We start from the raw sequence: 17,838 nt of genomic DNA on the forward strand, positions 1-17,838 counted from the left end.
TGTCACCTTTGATCTAATTCTTTTTATCTTGCTGTCTCCATCTCAATGAAGTATTTTCTACAAATTCTTTGTCTTACTGTCGTCTTTTTTTTCATGCTATCCAAGGATATTTAATTTTTGCCCTATTCCAGTGTCTCTCGCCAAGATTAATACTCCAGCTGCCTGGAAACTCTGAATTCCTTTGTTTTGAATTCATTCTTGTCGTCCTTGAACGACTATACATCTTCTCTCCTATCTCTGTGTCTGATCTTTCAGAATAATTTTCTGCATATTTTAGTCAAACTTTTCTCATGGATACTTCTTCTCTTCTTTCTATCTGTTTGCTACTTTTCTATCAGCTCCCTGTCTGTATTCAGCCTGCACCCCCCTTTCCTCTTCCAAATCCTTTTTTTTTTCCCTTTTTTTGTAGGTAACCCAATTTCTTGCATAGATTCTTCATTTATTAATGGCAAGTCAAGAGGTCATCTTTTCTGTATTCCTCTACTACAGGCAGGATCAGCTTAAATGACTCACTTGTTCAGTGTTTTCTTCATTTTTTTCCACTGGTGGGAAATTTCACAGCTTCCCATCCCTTCGAGTTCAGTGCTGTGATGTTACTCTGGTAGGAAAAGCTTTTCATCTGTACAGGGAATGTAGGTTAAGGCAATTTAAGCCCATTGCTAATTGTCCTATCATAAAACTGGAGAATGGATTATCCCTTCTCCCCCTTCCCTGATATCTTATATGTGCATGAAGGTTGTTATCTTTTCTACTGACAGTCTTTTTCTAGCCCAAATCACCGTATTTCCTTCAATTTATCCCCATTAGTCACAGTTCCTAGAACTGACATTGCTGTTGCTGCACACTAGGCAGCCCAATTAATGTGCTATCGACGGGCAATTCCGGCTGCTGCCTGCAAGTTTTTGCTGTTGTGGGGATGCTTCTTGATCATTATTTTCACATGTGACAGTATCTACTTGTTCTGAAATGCTGCTTCTGACATAGCAAAGATTCTTTGATTTGAAGATAGCAGTTTAAGAAAAGGGCATGGATATTTGGCATTTGATACTCTGAACTCATGGACAGCTAGTAGCATTAGAGAAAGACAGTACCTTCTTTGGTGTGGGGTGGGAGGCTTTTGCCTTCAAACTTGCTTAGATTTGACTTTCTTGAAAAACTTCTGTAGTTTTAAAATGCTGCAGTTAGTTTTCTGTAAGCATTCAACAATTTCCCTTAGGAAGTTTGTCAGAGAAATGGGAGGAATGAATCCATCTGATTCAAACTCAAAAATCCTTTGTTCATAGTAATCATTTATAGGCAGGGTGCATGAATTCAAGCAAAGTTGTAGCTGAAAGATAACCCATAAAGCAAGCACAGTGTGAAATCTGTGCTAAACTTATGGAAATCGTGTTGCCTTTACTTTTTTTCATTATTAAAAAAAATACCACTAATGTTTAAAAAAAAGACTCTTGCATTTGAAACTCTTCTGCTAATGTTTTCCTGCCCCAGTGAAGTGTTCCGTATGGTTCAACTTCAAGAAGCCCTTGAGGATTTACTGAAATCAGTCAGGGATGTATTCATACAAGTGTGTTCCCTTCTACCTTTGTATTTCATAGTTACTTACTTAAGTAAAAGTCTGGTAATCATTGAGACATAAAGGTCGTGATCATTTGGAAATTGTTATACCAAATTGGCACTCCTTTCTCTATATCTGTAAACATCCACTACGTACCGGTGTATGTATGGACAGCCAGGGTTTCCAAAGGGATCGTAAATGCCATGGGGCCGTACATCAGTACTGGCTGCTGTGGGTCCTGTGGGTGCCAGTGACACTGTTGCTCAGGGAAGTTGCTTCAAAGCACAGCAAATAAAACCATCTACTTTTAAAGAGGTTATTAAAAATATTAGCTACACTGTTACTTGTTAAATAAACACATGAAGAATCCAAAGAGAATTTACAGCAGTGCTTGACACCTCTTGGACTTGTCAAAATCATATAAATGAAGGGGAGCAGTACAAAGCAGTACATGTTTTCTGGATTGCACATCCATGACAGTGATAGCAGGAGATAACTTTAAACAAAAGTAAACATACAAAGCAATTTTTTCCTTGAGAGAACATGGTAGCTACCACATTGTCTGGAGCAGTGTTTTATCTAAAACCTTGATCTAAATTCTACTCTTTCATGTCTTGCAAGCTGTTACGGAAGTTCTGTTCATGCCAAAGGAAGAATGAAGGTAGTAACATAAAGTGTACATATAAATATCTATCTGTGATCACAAAGCAAGCATGCGTCTAGGATGGCTTAATAGGGTGATTTTTGCTATGTTGCTCTTCAGAGGGAGGCTGTCAGGCTGTGCTGATGTTATTTGATACATCACTGCTGTTCAGCCTGATTCTCCGAAGCCGGCTGATCCTGCAATGCCAGCTGATCCATGTCTCCATAGGAGTCCCAGCACGGGCCTGGGTGTAAGCCTGCTCTGAGCTTCAGGGAGGCAGAGCTGTGGTGTTTGAGCTCTAGATTCTGGGGAGAACATCCTCTGTTTGGAAATTCTCTCAAGGGGATTTAATAAAAATATACCAGTGTTTTTCCTAGCTCTCAAATATTTTAGTTTGCTTCATTACATCTATAATATTACTATTTTTTTTTAGTTTATGACAGCTTTTACCCTTTTAAATTAAAGTGGCAGAAACTTGCCAGGCTATTGCTCTGGTCGTAATATATTTTTCAGTAGAATTTTTTTTTTTTTTTTTTTTTTTTTTTTTTTTTTTGCCAAGGATATTTAAGATGTGCAAATGTGCTTATGTGGCTGTCCTCATCCAAAAATGCACTCATGGCAAGGCAGTCCGTGTTGAGAGGACTTTGCGCTTCTCTTCTGAGTCAGCCGTGGCTGAGTGGGTGTGCAGGCCATATGCTCTATCAGAGTCATTTTGAAATGAAATACTTTTAATAAAGAGCCTATGGTATGTGATCTCTTCTGGTTTCAGGCAGAGGACTCTGGAATTAGTTTGCAGTGATTTTTCTTTCCGTTGTTGGGACCCTTGTACTGTGGGCACCAAGTCCCTGTAAAGCCAAATCAGCTCCAGCTGAGGCTATCTGATACCCATAGAGGGGCTGCTCCAGAGTTTTCTCATGTGCTGCCATCCCTCTGTGGGATCCCTTTGCTTCCTTTTCAAAGCACATTTGGTGCGTGCTGAACTGCCTTAACTGATGGATCATGTTCAGGCCAGCAGTCCAGCCCTTCTCTGTTGGTCTTCAAGAAATATTTGTGCCTTGTGCAAAGGATGTAATAAAGAATGCAAACAGAAAGGATGATGTATGTAGATAACCATTGCTGAACAGGCTGGCATGCTAGAAAACCCTTGTGAAGGGATTAGCAATTATCCAGGCCTGTGGCTTGTTTTTATGAGTTATGTGCACACTTTCAGATCTCTTTGAATGTTCAGTTTAGTGTGATATAACTGTGGCTGCTTCCTGTTTTTCAGGAGATGACTTTTCATTGATACAGCAAGAAATATATATGGTTAAAGAATGCAAGCACTGCAATATAGTCGCCTATTTTGGGAGCTATCTCAGGTAAACCCCACTTTTTATACCTGCATTTCTGTTGGTTCTTTCCTAAGACAACACTCAGTCTGGTTTAGTACTTACATCCTCTCTCAGTGTTCTTCTCTAGGCTGAATTCCCTTTGGTTCCCAGTTGGTTTTAAGGAAAAGAGAAAAACAAACAAACAAACAAAAAAAACCGAAAAAAAAGAAAAGTGACTAATACTTTGTTTTCTCTGCTGGCCAAAAGGCTGGAATATTTTTATCACTAGGAACAGAAAGAAACTTTTCCCCTACAGAGACTTGCAACATATCCAATCCTACTCGCTTGCAGGGCAGATTTTAAACGTTTATCACTTCTAATATAAAACAAGCTGATTATTTATGTAGACCAGAATTGCTTTTAGGTATTTTATTTAATAGTAGTCATGTGGAAGTATAACCAGTGAGTTGTAAGAGCAAACCACTAAATCTGAGCTGCTGGTAATATTTTTAATAATTCTGGTGTAACAGATGCAATGTACTGAGGGGCAGAAACAAGGCGATGCCAGCTGGCTGCATCTTCAAGTACACACGTTAAATGTTCTACAGAAAGCTGGGGAATATTTTCCATTTGTGTGGAACTCTGCCATTTATCAATTGGCTCTGTGGTAATATATATCACCACTTCTCCTGCTTGGTCTTTTTCTATGAGGCTTCATCTTTAGATTTCTTGGAGGGCTGCATTTTTTAAGTAATCTGTACAGCCCAAATGGACTTCAAGTGGGACAAAACAGCTACATTTCTAAATCCCAAGTACCCTTTCTGGAGACTGTGAAGAGTTGTTTAGATATAAATTCGTTAATTTCAATTTAACACACTAAACTTGCAGTTTCAATCTTATCTAATGTAATCTTGCTGATAGCAGATTAACCTCAGGTGTTTCTTCTGCATGTTCTTTATTGCAGTTAGGAGGTCAGAGTTAAAGCAACACCTTTTAGGTCTGATAACATTTAAAGACTTCTCAGTGACTTTGGCATAAAATTTTCATTTTGATAGGTAAGAATTTGTGTTGAGATTATTAACAACATGTAAAATGTGTAACTAGTAGTCATGTATCAGAATGTGTATTTTTAACAAAGAGTGATCAAGACCAATAGAAAATACTTTAAATAATCATTATTAACTTTCTTCTGTATGCAGATCAATCAGCTTCTGATGCTTGTGTTTTAACTTTCTTTTGATAGCCGTGAGAAGCTGTGGATATGCATGGAATACTGCGGTGGGGGATCCCTCCAAGATATTTACCATGGTACTTTGAAACTTATTTTTACATTTGGACCTTTTGGAAGCTTTCTGCAAAGAAGAAAAATAAATAATAACCAAACTAACAGGGAATGGTTGGTACTGGCCAGGCACTGCACGTGTTTTTTGTTAGGGCATGAACAGTGCTTTTAGCTACAGTTAACAGATTTTGTTGAGAGCACTTTTCAAATATTGTGATTATCATTTTGGGCTAATACCCTGTCATTCTAGGGCAGAACATGCTTTATTTTTTAATCATCATGCTGTTTATTTTTCTCCACGATGCTTAGGGGACTGACCCAAAGAGCTTTTGAGTTATTCCAGTAGAGAGCTCTTCAGTAGCTGCAGTTGCTGTACACTGGGAGCTCGCCTGCATCTTGGCTTCTCTCAGCCCCTGTCTCTGAAAGCCATATGCAGAAGCAGGTTATCCGCTTTCTGAAGCGGTGGAAAAAAGACCTCTAAAAAAGTTAGCAACCAGAAGTCCCACTAATTGGATATAGAGACTGTGCATGGTGTAAGGAAGCAGTTTTCACTGGGAAATCTCAAAATTTGATCTTTAAAGGGTAAAAATTACTCTTATTCCTGCTCCTATGCAATACTGTACTGCTCTTTTATCATTAGTTTCCTCTCTGAGATTTCATCTAGAGTTGTTGATTCTGTAGAAGAATTTACTGGAGTTGCTGGAAAAGCAGTCTAGGGACTTGTTCTGCCTTTAAATGGTGACATGGAGTTTTTGAATACCGGAACTTTTTCTGCTTTATTTTTCAGCCAGTTAGTACAAATAGCTTTAAAACAATTGTAAGTCCCGTGGGCCCCTAGTATAGAACATTGTCATTTCTAACATTAAAAAATTAGCAGCAGTCACTTTTATTGTTTTTTACCTTCCTCAGAATACAGGATATTGCATTACTATGAAATCACTTCTAAAATGATAATTAGATTTCTGTGAAAACAAGTTTTCTTCTCACTGTGGGTATTGTCTTCTGTTATTGTGGTGGTGGTGTGTTTTGGTGCTTTTGTTGTTTTTGTTTTTTTTACAGAAGGCCTTTCTGTAAAACAACCAAATAAAACCCTCTTTTCAGCTCAATGTAAAATACAGTCCATGTAAAATCGGTCTTTAACTTTTGCATGGAGAGACCACTTTTTGGTTGCTTCACAATGTTATTTATGTGTTGCGTATTGTAGATTTACACACCTTTTAATCTTTGTTTTCAGTAACAGGACCTCTGTCAGAGTTACAAATTGCATATGTATGCAGAGAAACTTTACAGGTACTGTACTTCTGCAGGTATACAATAAGTGTTTGTTCCATGTACACAAAGTAGATACGGAAGATGATTTCAGAAAGCACTGCAGTACCATCACTTACATTTTTAAGCATTGGGAAGCCAGCTGAAACCAATTAACCAGGGCTAATCTATTAGTTTCCATTTTGTAAATAAAAATTAGCAAGAAACTCCAGTAATGCAGTGCAAATACTTGCTTAAAATCATTGTCAGAGCAGTGCTGCTTCTGTGCTGTAATTTGCAAAGGAGTTTACACAAGACCAGCTGTCTCTGTGGATCTCACTACAGGACCAAAATACTGAAACTCGGTCATGCTCCTGTTTCTTTGGTGATGCTGTTGGTTTCAGGGAAACAGTGGAGGACAGGTCTTTGCAGGCTGTGACCACAGTGGTATCTGGGCTATTTTCATCCATTGTTCTAACACAGTGATCCAGTGCAGCAGTTGTTTAGGAGAAATTTTTGAATCTTATTGCAGAAAACAGCTAATAGCTAGTAAGTGAGAGTAGGTAGCTTAGTAATGAAAAAAAAAAGGCACATTTTAAACTTTAAACTGCCAGCTTAATTGTGGCAGTAAATTCTAATAATTTGTAGAGGAAAAATACTGCAACCAGATGACTAAAATTCTGTTTCATTTTGTGGTTGCTAATAAGTTTAGAAATGCAAGGTAAGATGATGCAGCCAGCTTGTTTCTTAAAGGAGGTTTTCCTTCCCTATTCTGGGTATTCATGAATAATTATGTGAGAGAATCATGGGGATGCACGCCTTTCCCTGAAGCTGTGGCTGAACTGGTCGCTGCCAGAGGCAGGGGTGTAGACCCATGAACTCATCTGCTTGGCAGTTCTGTTCCTGATTTCTTCTTATTGCAGGAACTTGTATTGCTGGAAGGGCAGCTTAAAGGCTAAACACCTGCTTGTTGAAACCTTCAAGATTTTGGAAATATAGTTAATTTTAGTAAAGGGAAAAGGTGATGTATCTTGAGTTTTGTTTTGAAAATACACGTGTATCTATGTAAAATGTTATACCACGACTGGTTTAAACGTGTCTTCACGTGTATTGGCTGGAGCTGGGAGAGATGAGGAACAGAATGCAGCATACCTCTTATCTGCAAATCTCAAATTTCTCCACTTTGAAATAAAATACATTGAGTAATTTAAATTTATTAAATGGGACTGGCTTTGTAGTATGTTAACAAATGGCAAAATGATGTGTTGTATCTCTCTCATTTCCAGGGTCTTGCTTATTTGCATATGAAGGGCAAAATGCATAGAGATATAAAGGTAACTTGGAACTTTGAGAAGCTTATCTTAAACTTTCTCGTGCAGAAAAATGTGCCTGTTAAAAGATTTTTTAACTTTCTACTTATTATGTTTTAGGGTGCAAATATTCTACTAACAGACCACGGAGATGTCAAATTAGGTAAGTTGCCTGAATTTAATAATAAGACAGAAAGCAATTGGGAATGTTTTAATTTGATCAGTCGAAGGCTACAGTACCAGCTGGGATACTTTGATTTAGCAAGTTGCCTTTTACTTTTATCATTCCATTAAGACAAAAAAAATAACCAGAATGTAGAGACCATGCCTCCCAAGAAGAATATTCAGCTTTTGTAAGGCTTTGGTTTGTGTTGAACAGCACATGCAGAGCAAAGATTGAGCTTGCTACAAATGATAAGGCGTAATACAGCAGGTCTCCTGTATTGTTGCAGTCAATTTTATTAGATATTGTTCTCAGTGGCATGAACCTTTTTGTGTTGCACTGTAGGATGTTCTTATTCTTATTTGGGGTAATAGCTGACGACAGAAAGTGTTTCTCCATGGGCTTGTGTGTATGTATGAGATGAGAAGTTTTGCATTCTATCAAGAAGTTACAGATAATTTCTTTTTTCAACCACCAAGCCTTGAAGCCTCCCAGGTTTCCCTGGAATTTGCCAGGTTGGGGTTACCTGGATATCAACGTGTTTGTTCCTAGCCAGAATAGCATTTCTTCCTCAGAGCTTCCAAGGATCTGCTGTGTGAGACAGCATCTCCTGAGCCTGGCAGCCTGTGGAAAAGTGGGGTCTGATCCTGGCTGTGCCTCTAGCCCAGTGTATGATGTTGAGCATTTCCACACAGGTGGAGAAGAGGAAACTCTCCTCCTTTGCAAGCCCTCTGAGGTCTACAGATGAAAACTCAGAAGAGATCTGTATTACTGGCTTCCTCCAGTGATGCTTTCCATCTAGCACAGCACAAACACACTCAATCTCTTGTTATCTGAGTGCGCTGCCTTCAAAACCCCTGTCTGCTTGTCTGATGCCTCACTTCACAGTAGTTCACAGTAGTCTGCGTGTAGTTACAGCTCTACAGGTAGTAGGGAGCAAACATCATGGGAGAAGGAATGGGATGCTCATCACCTTACTGTGTTCAGTGTTGGAATTTGGGTGGTTGTGCACTAGCTGCATTGCTGCTCTTCAGAAAAGCTGTGTGGTTCAACACATTTACTACCCTGTGGTGAACCAGGAGTGCTGTGCTAGGAAAGTATGGCTTTTTAAAGAAGAAGGAGGGGGAAGGAAAAAAAAAAAAAAAAAAAAAAAAAAAAAAAGAGTAAAACCTTGAAACTGATAGGAGATTCCACTAACTGCATTAAACTTGGGTCATCCACTGATACCTTCCTTTTGCCTGCTAAGCTAGTTGGATTTGCCCACAATTATCCTCCAGCTATTGTACTACAAATGCAATAAAAATAAAAAGGACTTCAATGATTTTTGGCTCTGCGAGACCACCTGATTATATGCAGCTCATAGCAAGGGATTATTGTCCCCTAGACAGAGTCTCCAGAAATGAGAACAGATGCCCCCCCGCAGTTCCTCCATAAGTAACACAGAAATAGTACTGTTTCCAAAGCATGATGCTATTTTTCCTCTTGAATATTAAATTGAATATCCACTAAATTTTGTGAGGTTGCTTGGTTGCTGTATTGTGAGATGGAAAAATAGCTAGGAGAGGAACAGGATCATGAGTGAGCTGTATGTAGAAACTAAACTTTTCGATTTGAAGTCATGTCAGTGAAGGCATTAGCTGATCTCATCATTAATCTTTAACTGTTGAAGCTTAATGAATTTTTAATTTGGATGAGAAATGTGACTGTTCTTTCATAAAATGATACTTCCTAGAGTAGAATTGGGGTCTTAAAATGAGATTTCTAAGTCTATGATTTTTTTTTTCCCAGCTGACTTTGGTGTAGCAGCAAAAATAACAGCCACCATTGCGAAGAGGAAATCATTTATCGGTACCCCTTACTGGTAATAAACTACTTTGATTGCTATGATTGTACGCAAAACTAAACCTGTATTTATGCCAAGAATTCTAAAATACACATAATGAAGTATAGACACATACTTTTAAATGTATATATAGCAGTTGGATAAATTCACTTTCTTCAAAGTAAAATGCCTGAAGGGTAAAAGTCTGGCAAGCACTGATTGTAGCTGCTCTGTTGCTGTAACACAAGCTACCTGATATTTGAGGCAGGATTGCTGTTTCTCACAAGTTTATTAATGCAGAACATTCTCCCCTTTTTCTGGATACCTAATGGTCATTTAGTTTCTCAGTAACTTCTTACACTTTTAGTGAATGAACTTAACAATGCCTTTTCAATTTCTGTGCAGAAAGAATTGTGAAGAAAACAGATTTTAAACTAACTTTAAATCATCTCTACTGATTAATGTCTGTACAAGACAATATTTAATATGCAAATATATCATTGTAAATCTTGAGCTGAATTATATATGCAAATTTAACTGCTGTTGGTTTCTGGGATTACTGTGATGCAGTTGAGATGCCTAGGGTGGTATTCTTGATATAGACTGAACACGTATGTACAGCTTAGTCCAGACAATGGTTTTAATTGTTCGCTGCCCTCTTTATCCTGTTGGAGAAGGAAGACTGAGGGCAGGAAGATTATCTGGTCATTAAAGCATTTCACCAGGAGTCATGAGACTGGTTCTATTCCTAGTGCTGCTCTCCAGCCCATGACCTCGGGCAAAACACATCACCTCTGTGTGCTTCTCCGCTCCCCTAATGCTGGGTGAGGGGAGGGGGACATCGGGCTTTTCCTTGGCTTACACTCACTGGGGAGGTTTCTGCTCTAGGGTTACGTGAAGAGCTTTGTGCCTCCCATGTGCGGGCACTGATTCAGAAGCAAGCGCTGGTGCTTTCATTGAACAATGCCTTTGCTTTTAAAGGATGGCTCCAGAAGTTGCAGCGGTGGAAAAGAACGGTGGATATAACCAGCTCTGCGATATCTGGGCAGTTGGCATAACAGCGATTGAACTTGCAGAGCTTCAGCCGCCCATGTTTGATCTTCACCCGATGAGGTCTGCTGTCTGGGGAGCTTGCTTATCTCCAAGACCCTGTTCAGTCCCAACAGGGACTGTTATGATATAGTTTAAACTTCTTTGTAGCTCAGACCTAGAAACTCATGCTAGGATTCCTTCTTCATCAATCATCTGCTTTCTGTATGAGCTGTGTGTGTTTTTAAGGCATCGGTCTGAAACTACAGACTTAAATTTAGAATTTAAATAATAACCAAAATTTTTAAATTAAAAAAAAAAACCAACAACCACAACCACCAATGACTTTGTAGTGTCATCAACAATCTGATTAAGAACAGGTGCAGATTTACTATCCAGTGATAGTAAATGGCTAGAGAAGCTGTAGCCTTATGTTTAACAGGATTATGCATGGTGATAAAAAGATTTTATTTAAAGATAGGAAAATGAACAGCATTACTGTGTCTGTCCTCTAACACAGTATAGACTATAATCCAGTTTCACCAATATGATTGTTACTGTAAAGTATTAAAGTGTTTAGATATTGGAATGAAATTAATTATTTTTTTACCGTATAATAACATTATTTTTCCTTTACCTTTAGGGCTTTGTTTTTAATGTCAAAAAGTAATTTTCAACCGCCAAAGCTAAAAGAAAAAGCAAAATGGTAGGTTAAACTCTTTCCTTTGTTCAGTATTTTGTAGATAATGTGAAAAAACTATTTGTCATTACTGAAGAAGGGAGGCAGTGAAAAATAATGTGTGCTAGATTTAAACTCAGGAACCTGAGAGGTGACTTCACTTGCAGGAATTTTCACTGAGAAACAACTAGTTGTTTTTTATAGGTGTCTGAAAGCAAACAAGAGGGTTAAAGTCCAGCAGCAGACATTTTCTGACATGACAGAAGACCATCAGTATGGGACAGGACAGCCCTACCTATGTAAATTGATCCCTGCCAGTGATCAGAGGGAAATGAAATCTCCCTTCTCCAGTCCTCTTTGTATGTTCTAGGAAGAAAAATTAATTTTATCCTTCCCCTTAATTCCTATTGTAGGGCATTTGCCACTGTCAATGGGACAGGTAATCATTTAATCCTTTCATGATGTCTTTAACCTGTGATACCTTCCTAGCACCTGCAGGATTTTGTACCACACATAGTAACATCTTATTTATGAGACTTGAAACAATTCTGGTATGCAGGATTTTTTGCTCATGATGCTGCTGTACAATGTTTTTACCTTGAGATGTTTGAGATGCGTGCTAGAGGAAGGGAGAAAATACTTCTAAGTGCATGTTTCCTGTATTGAAACTGCTCAGTGTAACCCTAGCAAATGCACTTTACTTCTCCAGTGCCACCTTCTCAGATGCTGTGACTAGAAGAGGAAATGTGTTTTGTAATGTGATTGGAAAGCAAGCAGACTTGGGCTAATATTGTCCCCAGAGAGGCATACTAACACAAATGCAATTGCAAGAAAAATGCTTGAAAAATTGTAGGTCCAGTCATAACATCAAGTCATAATTCAGATCTAAAAAGAGGTGATATGACACAGTCACCTAAGTTGTTCTGAAAATAGCAACAAAGCATTTTGAAGAATAAGTTGAGTCTCTGTCTAGAACTTTGTATTCTATTTTCCCACCTGTAGCCAAGAACAGTGAAATTGGTAGGTTTGCCTAGATTTCGAGGGTTTGCTGGGTACATAATTCAATTTTTATTTTATTTTATTTCTGATACCTAATTCCGTAACAATGGAAACTGGGAAGAGTTGAAATAGTGTTTGGTTTATTTTCTGTACCAAAATGTTTTCTATGCAAGTTCCATGAATCAAATGGGGGGTTTTTTGCTATTTTGTTGTGTTGGAAATATAATTATTGAAACCTGAGGTGAGGTACCTGGACAACATTCTAATTTAGCACACCTGTTTTTAATGTGTTTAGTAACTGTGTTAAAATCAAAAATATCTTCTTGAGAAATTAAACATAAAATGTCACTTTTCTTTAAGGTCATCAACATTCCATAATTTTGTCAAAATAGCACTTACAAAAAATCCAAAGAAGAGACCGACAGCAGACAGACTCCTTTCTGTAAGTGACTTGGAACATTTGGTGACATCAGTAAGAGATCTCTTGCTTCAAAGTGAGCAATATATCAATAGGAAACCAAGCTGGAACAATTTTCTTCCTCTGATCTTACAACATGGGTGGTGAAATCTGAAGGAAAGAGACATTGGTCAATTGTAGGAAGTAGGAAGATTTTGTTCAGTATCAAGATTTTTGGTAGGAAGAATTTCAGAAATTTGCTTCATGTTCTGTCTTCAGCCTTGTCCTTTCTGCAAGTGGGTGTGTCAACCTCTTAAATATAGCTGCATAGATGTTGACCTTTCCTGTCACCCAAATAGAAAATGGGTGTATTTAGCAGTTGTTTGTGTATCTACTTCTGCGCTCCTAAACTTGACTGAAGTTGTAAAAAATTAAGTTAAGGTATAATTGTTTGTTTGACTCGGTTTAATTTCCAATTTACAAGTGGCCAGAAGCATGGCGTTTCCATGCTTATAGAGGGGTTAGAAAGTCTAGCCATACAGAAAGGAGTCATTAAAGAAATACTCGGGCCCCCAGAAAGAAGGCAAAATTCAGTAACATTCTATACTGGACGTTTATTAATGAAAGTTGCATACTGTAACTTGTTCTTTTCTGTGGTTCTAGCATAGCTTTGTAGGGCAGCCTGGTCTGTCAAGGTCTTTAGCAGTTGAGCTGCTGGACAAAGTTAATAATCCTGACAACCATACACACTACAGTGAAGTTGATGATGATGATTTTGAGGTGAGAACATCTTTTATTTTCTGTCTTTATGTCAAACTATGGTTTAAATACCCTGCTTTGCTTTGGGAATGTAAGATAGCAGCTTGACAGGGACTCTGCCCCAGCATTTTTAGAGTTACCATGCTGGAGAAGCCAGGAAATAGTGCCACAGCGTGACACTTGTCACGGTTAAACTGTGGGTGCGTAGAAGGATCCTGTGTGTAGCCTGCGCCAGGCTAGGACGAAGGCAGTGCGTGTTACAGTGTGTGACTGCAACAGCTATTCTTCCTCCTTGTTGGTTTGCTTGTGGATTGAGATCCGACAGAAAGCCACGCAACTTTTCTTAGCTTTTCCCATTTATAACTCTTGCAGCCTCACTCCGTTATCCGCCATACAATTCGTTCTACGAACAGGAACATTAGAGCAGAAAGAACAGCATCGGAGATAAACTGTAAGTTCCTGAAGTGCTTTGCCTGTTTTGTGGTGTTGGTTTGCTTCTACCGATGGAGGATGTCGGTGTCATTCTTTTGTTGGGTACTGTGGAAAGTCTCTTCCACTGTTGGCACGTTTGAGAAACAAAACCAGAAGGAACAGCACATACGCATGAATCTTCAATAATATTTTTCCAAAACCAAAATTAAAACTTGCATATTTTTCCACTGTTTTGTTCCATCTCATCGCTTCATTGTAATTTTTATGTGGAAACCTTGCATGACCAGCATAGCCTTTCAGCTCTGTGATTTCTGTCAGACCATGCAGACTTACTTAAAACAGCAAAAACACTAATAACATGCAAACATCAAAAAAGGAGAGTGAATTGATAATTAGGAGGGCATCTTTTCACATGAGTACTTTGGGTGTCATGGTGTGGTGAGAAAATACAGAAAAAATGTAGCATTTTGTGTTTTGTCTGCACGTTGTTTCAAATTCATAAGGGAAACCTTTTCTTGACCCTGATGGAGCACTTGTGATTGCAATAGGTGTCCTGACCAGGGTGTGTGTTAACATAATGCATTTTCTTTTAATGTAACCTTTTTCTTTTTTTTGTTCTTTTTCTCTCTTTCTTTCTCTCTTTCTTTCTCTCTTTCTTTCTCTCTTTCTTTCTCTCTTTCTTTCTCTCTTTCTTTCTCTCTTTCTTTCTCTCTTTCCCTCTCTCTTCCTCTCTCCTTTCCTTTTTTCCTTTTTTCCTTTTTTCCTTTTTTCCTTTTTTCCTTTTTTCCTTTTTTCCTTTTTTCCTTTTTTCCTTTTTTCCTTTTTTCCTTTTTTCTTTTTTTTTCCTTTTTTTTTTTTTCCTTTTTTCCTTTTTTCCTTTTTTTTCCTATATTAATACACTACTCAGTTGGATCTTAGTTGAAATTTTGAGGGTAGAAATTACCTTTCTCCAGGTTTAGACAAACATCTTTTGTAGTGTAAATGCTATCCGCTCCTCTGCATCACATACATCACACTTTTATGGAGGTTGCTGTTAAAAAGCCTCTTTCTTCTCTTTCACATGCATTAAAAGTGACACGTGGTTACATAGTTATGTTTTAGTGTACTTTCATATAATGACTTGGTATTTACTTTTGGTCTGTTTCTTTCTTGTGGGTTTCATATTTGCAAATTTAAGCATTTAGACAATAGCGCTGATATTAAAGTCATGGTCATGTTTTATAGGCAAATTAAGTGTTGTGTACATAATATTTAGGTCTGTTACAACATGTGTTTCACTGTAGTAAGCATTGAAAGGGCACTGGTGTAATGTTGCCTGTATTAAATTTGAAAATGTAATGTTTTGTAGTTGATAAGCTGCAGTTTGAGCCCCCTCTACGGAAAGAAACAGAAGCTCGGGATGAAATGGTAAGGACAAGTTTGTTTTTTCCTTCATTTATTAAAATCATAGTGCCTTCATTGTTTTGTGGTTCAACTCTAAGTAATATGTCTCTGAAGTATAAAGTCATGAGAAGACCACTCTTGGTCCCCAGACAATTGCCACATTTTTAAGAAAATGAATTGCCCTCCATGCCTTGTGCAGAGAGTCATGCTCAGATGAAAACGACATCTGCCAATTTGATAATGTGAAGAGGCCATTCTGCATTTGAGTCCCTGATCTTCCCATCATCAGGGTTTATTTGCTGCTTGTTTCTTGGAAGGCCGCCAGCTCGCAGGCAGCCAGTTTTGCCCCCCTGTGAGCTGCTGCTGTTTGTTCCAGCCCTCAACAGTTTACTGCAGATCAGCTAATTAATGTTCTTTGGGCTTAGTATGTGCCTGTGTACACAAGGGCTCCATTTTTTAATAAGTGTTGTGAATAGCAACAGCTGCCGTTAATTTGGATTTGGAGACATTAGTGCTCAGCACTACAGAAAAATCCCATTCCTGTTTTTTACAGCTGTACTCCAGTTCACCAGGTAGGTACAAGTTCATCTTTTTTTTGAGTGTGACTGATTAGATCTGTACATGTTGTTAGCGGTGGGGTCCCCTCAGTGCCATGTCTAGTGATGGGAATGCTCCCAGTCTCTGCTGATGGCATCTCATGAGTTTAGAGGTGGCTGCAGTATGTCCTCTTGCTGGAAGAGTGTCTTGGAAGTGGCCCGAGTAGGAAATCTTTACTGAGTTTTCACCATAAATTTTTGCTTTCATGTTACTTATTGCCACTTGATACTGGCGTTATACTGTTTCCAAGTGCTGCTTTTAAGTCTGAGTCTATGAGGAGGAAGATAGCTTTTCAACAGTTGCTTTATAATTAGTTTGTAAAATATTATTTCACTTTGGAATTTTATTTTACTGCTTATGGGTCATTCTGCAGGGCCTGGGGATCTCCCAGGCCTCTTTGTATGCTGTGGATAAGGTACTTCAGTTTGACAGGAGGGGAAAAAATGAAAATTTCTGCGTCTTCAGGTTGTGGCAGCTGGAAGTGACTTTGCTTCGCATTGGAATCCTTTTGTTGATGGTGGAAGCAGCAAGTAAGTACGGAGTTTAAAAACATCTTTTATTTCTGTGCTTCATATGAAAATACACTCTGAAAGAAAAATTGATCTATGGTGGAAAATAAAACCATAAGTCCTAATCAACTTTAATAATCGTAAAGTTAAAGGAGATTTTACCCAGTATGCAGTCCTCCTCCTGCAGTTGATTGGGCATTCTCTTAGGGAATGGGTTTTAATCTCTTTGAACCACGAACAGTAGTTTGTTTTAAATTTGTTGTAGCTCCCCAGTTGTAGATGGGAAAGTGAAGTGTAAATGTATGGCCAGCAGACTGAAATAACACAGCCAAAGTCAAATTTCTGAAGCAAAGCTGGTAACCTTGCAAGGGCTGAGTTCAGGATCCTGCGCTGGCCTTGCACTTCTTTTCTGAGCCACAGCTGTGGTTGTGACATCCTGTGGCAAAGCATGTTTGCAGCCCTGAAGTCGGGTCCTTGCAAGAAAGAGAAGGAGAAACCAGTTCTGAAGATTGAGTTTTACCGAGTTCAGCACGACGGCACGACTGCTTCTGCTGTAGGTGTCTGATCAGTGTAATTTGTAATACAGTCATGTAGTGTTCTGGGGTGAAATGTTTTGGGTAAAGATATGCTATAACTGATTTCCACTGGGATAAAGCATGCCTGAAGTAAGGGAGCACAACTCTGTCCAAGTTAGGACTGAATTTATTAGGTATGTGGCTTCCTTTTAATGCAAAATATTGGATTCTGCCTTTAAAGGCAATCTTTGAATTTGCAGTAAAGAATATGGAGGTTCAATAATACTGACTGATGCACATATGTAGGGAAAGATGGTGTTTCTGTTGAAATAATTGCTCAGCTAAAAGGGCCCGTTTCCCATCTTTGTTTGGAACTGAGTAGAAAACAGTGAATTTCTTTGGCTTGTTTGCAGATGAAGAAGTCTTGCATAAGCTGTCAGCTGACATTACAGCCCCCCAGAAAGCTGGCCATGTCGCGGAGATGGCCAGTATTTGGATCTTTTTAAGTTCAACCTGTTTTTCTGTTCTCCCTCTCATTGTAGTAAAAGTTTGGGGTGGCTCTCTAGGCCCTGCCTCTCCCTGTCCAGTAATGACAGCAACTGCTTTCCTTCCCTCTCTCAGTTTGTTTGTGTGACCCTGATGAGCTGCAGAATGAAAGCCTTTCTCTTGAGTGCTGGCTTTTCTGTAGACAGCTGGAATCTGCAGAGTTGAGGAGCAGGGAGGGAGGGAAGCTCCTCCTGGCAAAGTGACTTAGTGATTTGATTCTGTTTCTGTAGTGTTATTAAGTTTGTCTATACCAGGCAGTATTAAAAGCAGAATGAATGTAGCCATAGCAAATGTTGCTAGGGCTATAAATTGGTACATAGATACAGATTTAGCATTGAAAGGAGGACAGGCATAAAGTTTCTGGATGGTGAATCCATGCTGCTTACTTGGAAACCACTTCCAGTTTGAAAAGATAAACAGGAAACGCATAGCTCCTCTGTCCCAGCAATTCTGAGTAATACCAGGGATGTACAGATAGGAAGCGTGCTGGAGAGGGTCCTTGCTTTTCATGCCCTTTGGCTTTTATCAGAGTGTAGGGTGATTGATATCTTCAACTTGGGAATTACTTGACTTGAAAGGGGAATACCAGAATGCGTACCTGATGACTGAACTTGCTGGTTTTTTCTCACCCTTATTGTACCATTTTAAAATTGCTTTTTT

The 17,838-nt window shown here is 38.8% G+C and overlaps 1 protein-coding gene across 2 annotated transcripts in view; it reads left to right on the forward strand.

Moving 5' to 3' along the window:
• Nucleotides 1-17,838, forward strand: part of MAP4K5 (mitogen-activated protein kinase kinase kinase kinase 5) — a 72,979-nt gene that overhangs the window by 33,326 nt on the left and 21,815 nt on the right. For both annotated transcript variants that reach the window (XM_049829015.1, XM_049829017.1), the window contains exons 4-16: nucleotides 3,466-3,556; nucleotides 4,752-4,816; nucleotides 6,025-6,080; nucleotides 7,325-7,372; nucleotides 7,469-7,511; nucleotides 9,300-9,372; nucleotides 10,315-10,446; nucleotides 11,006-11,068; nucleotides 12,401-12,482; nucleotides 13,101-13,217; nucleotides 13,569-13,647; nucleotides 14,977-15,035; nucleotides 16,074-16,138. In XM_049829015.1, coding sequence (XP_049684972.1) covers nucleotides 3,466-3,556; nucleotides 4,752-4,816; nucleotides 6,025-6,080; nucleotides 7,325-7,372; nucleotides 7,469-7,511; nucleotides 9,300-9,372; nucleotides 10,315-10,446; nucleotides 11,006-11,068; nucleotides 12,401-12,482; nucleotides 13,101-13,217; nucleotides 13,569-13,647; nucleotides 14,977-15,035; nucleotides 16,074-16,138 — 973 coding nt within the window. The remainder of the gene's footprint in view (nucleotides 1-3,465; nucleotides 3,557-4,751; nucleotides 4,817-6,024; nucleotides 6,081-7,324; nucleotides 7,373-7,468; nucleotides 7,512-9,299; nucleotides 9,373-10,314; nucleotides 10,447-11,005; nucleotides 11,069-12,400; nucleotides 12,483-13,100; nucleotides 13,218-13,568; nucleotides 13,648-14,976; nucleotides 15,036-16,073; nucleotides 16,139-17,838) is intronic.

This window comes from Accipiter gentilis, chromosome 25 (assembly GCF_929443795.1).
Source record: "Accipiter gentilis chromosome 25, bAccGen1.1, whole genome shotgun sequence".
Classification (NCBI taxonomy): Eukaryota; Metazoa; Chordata; class Aves; order Accipitriformes; family Accipitridae; genus Astur; species Astur gentilis.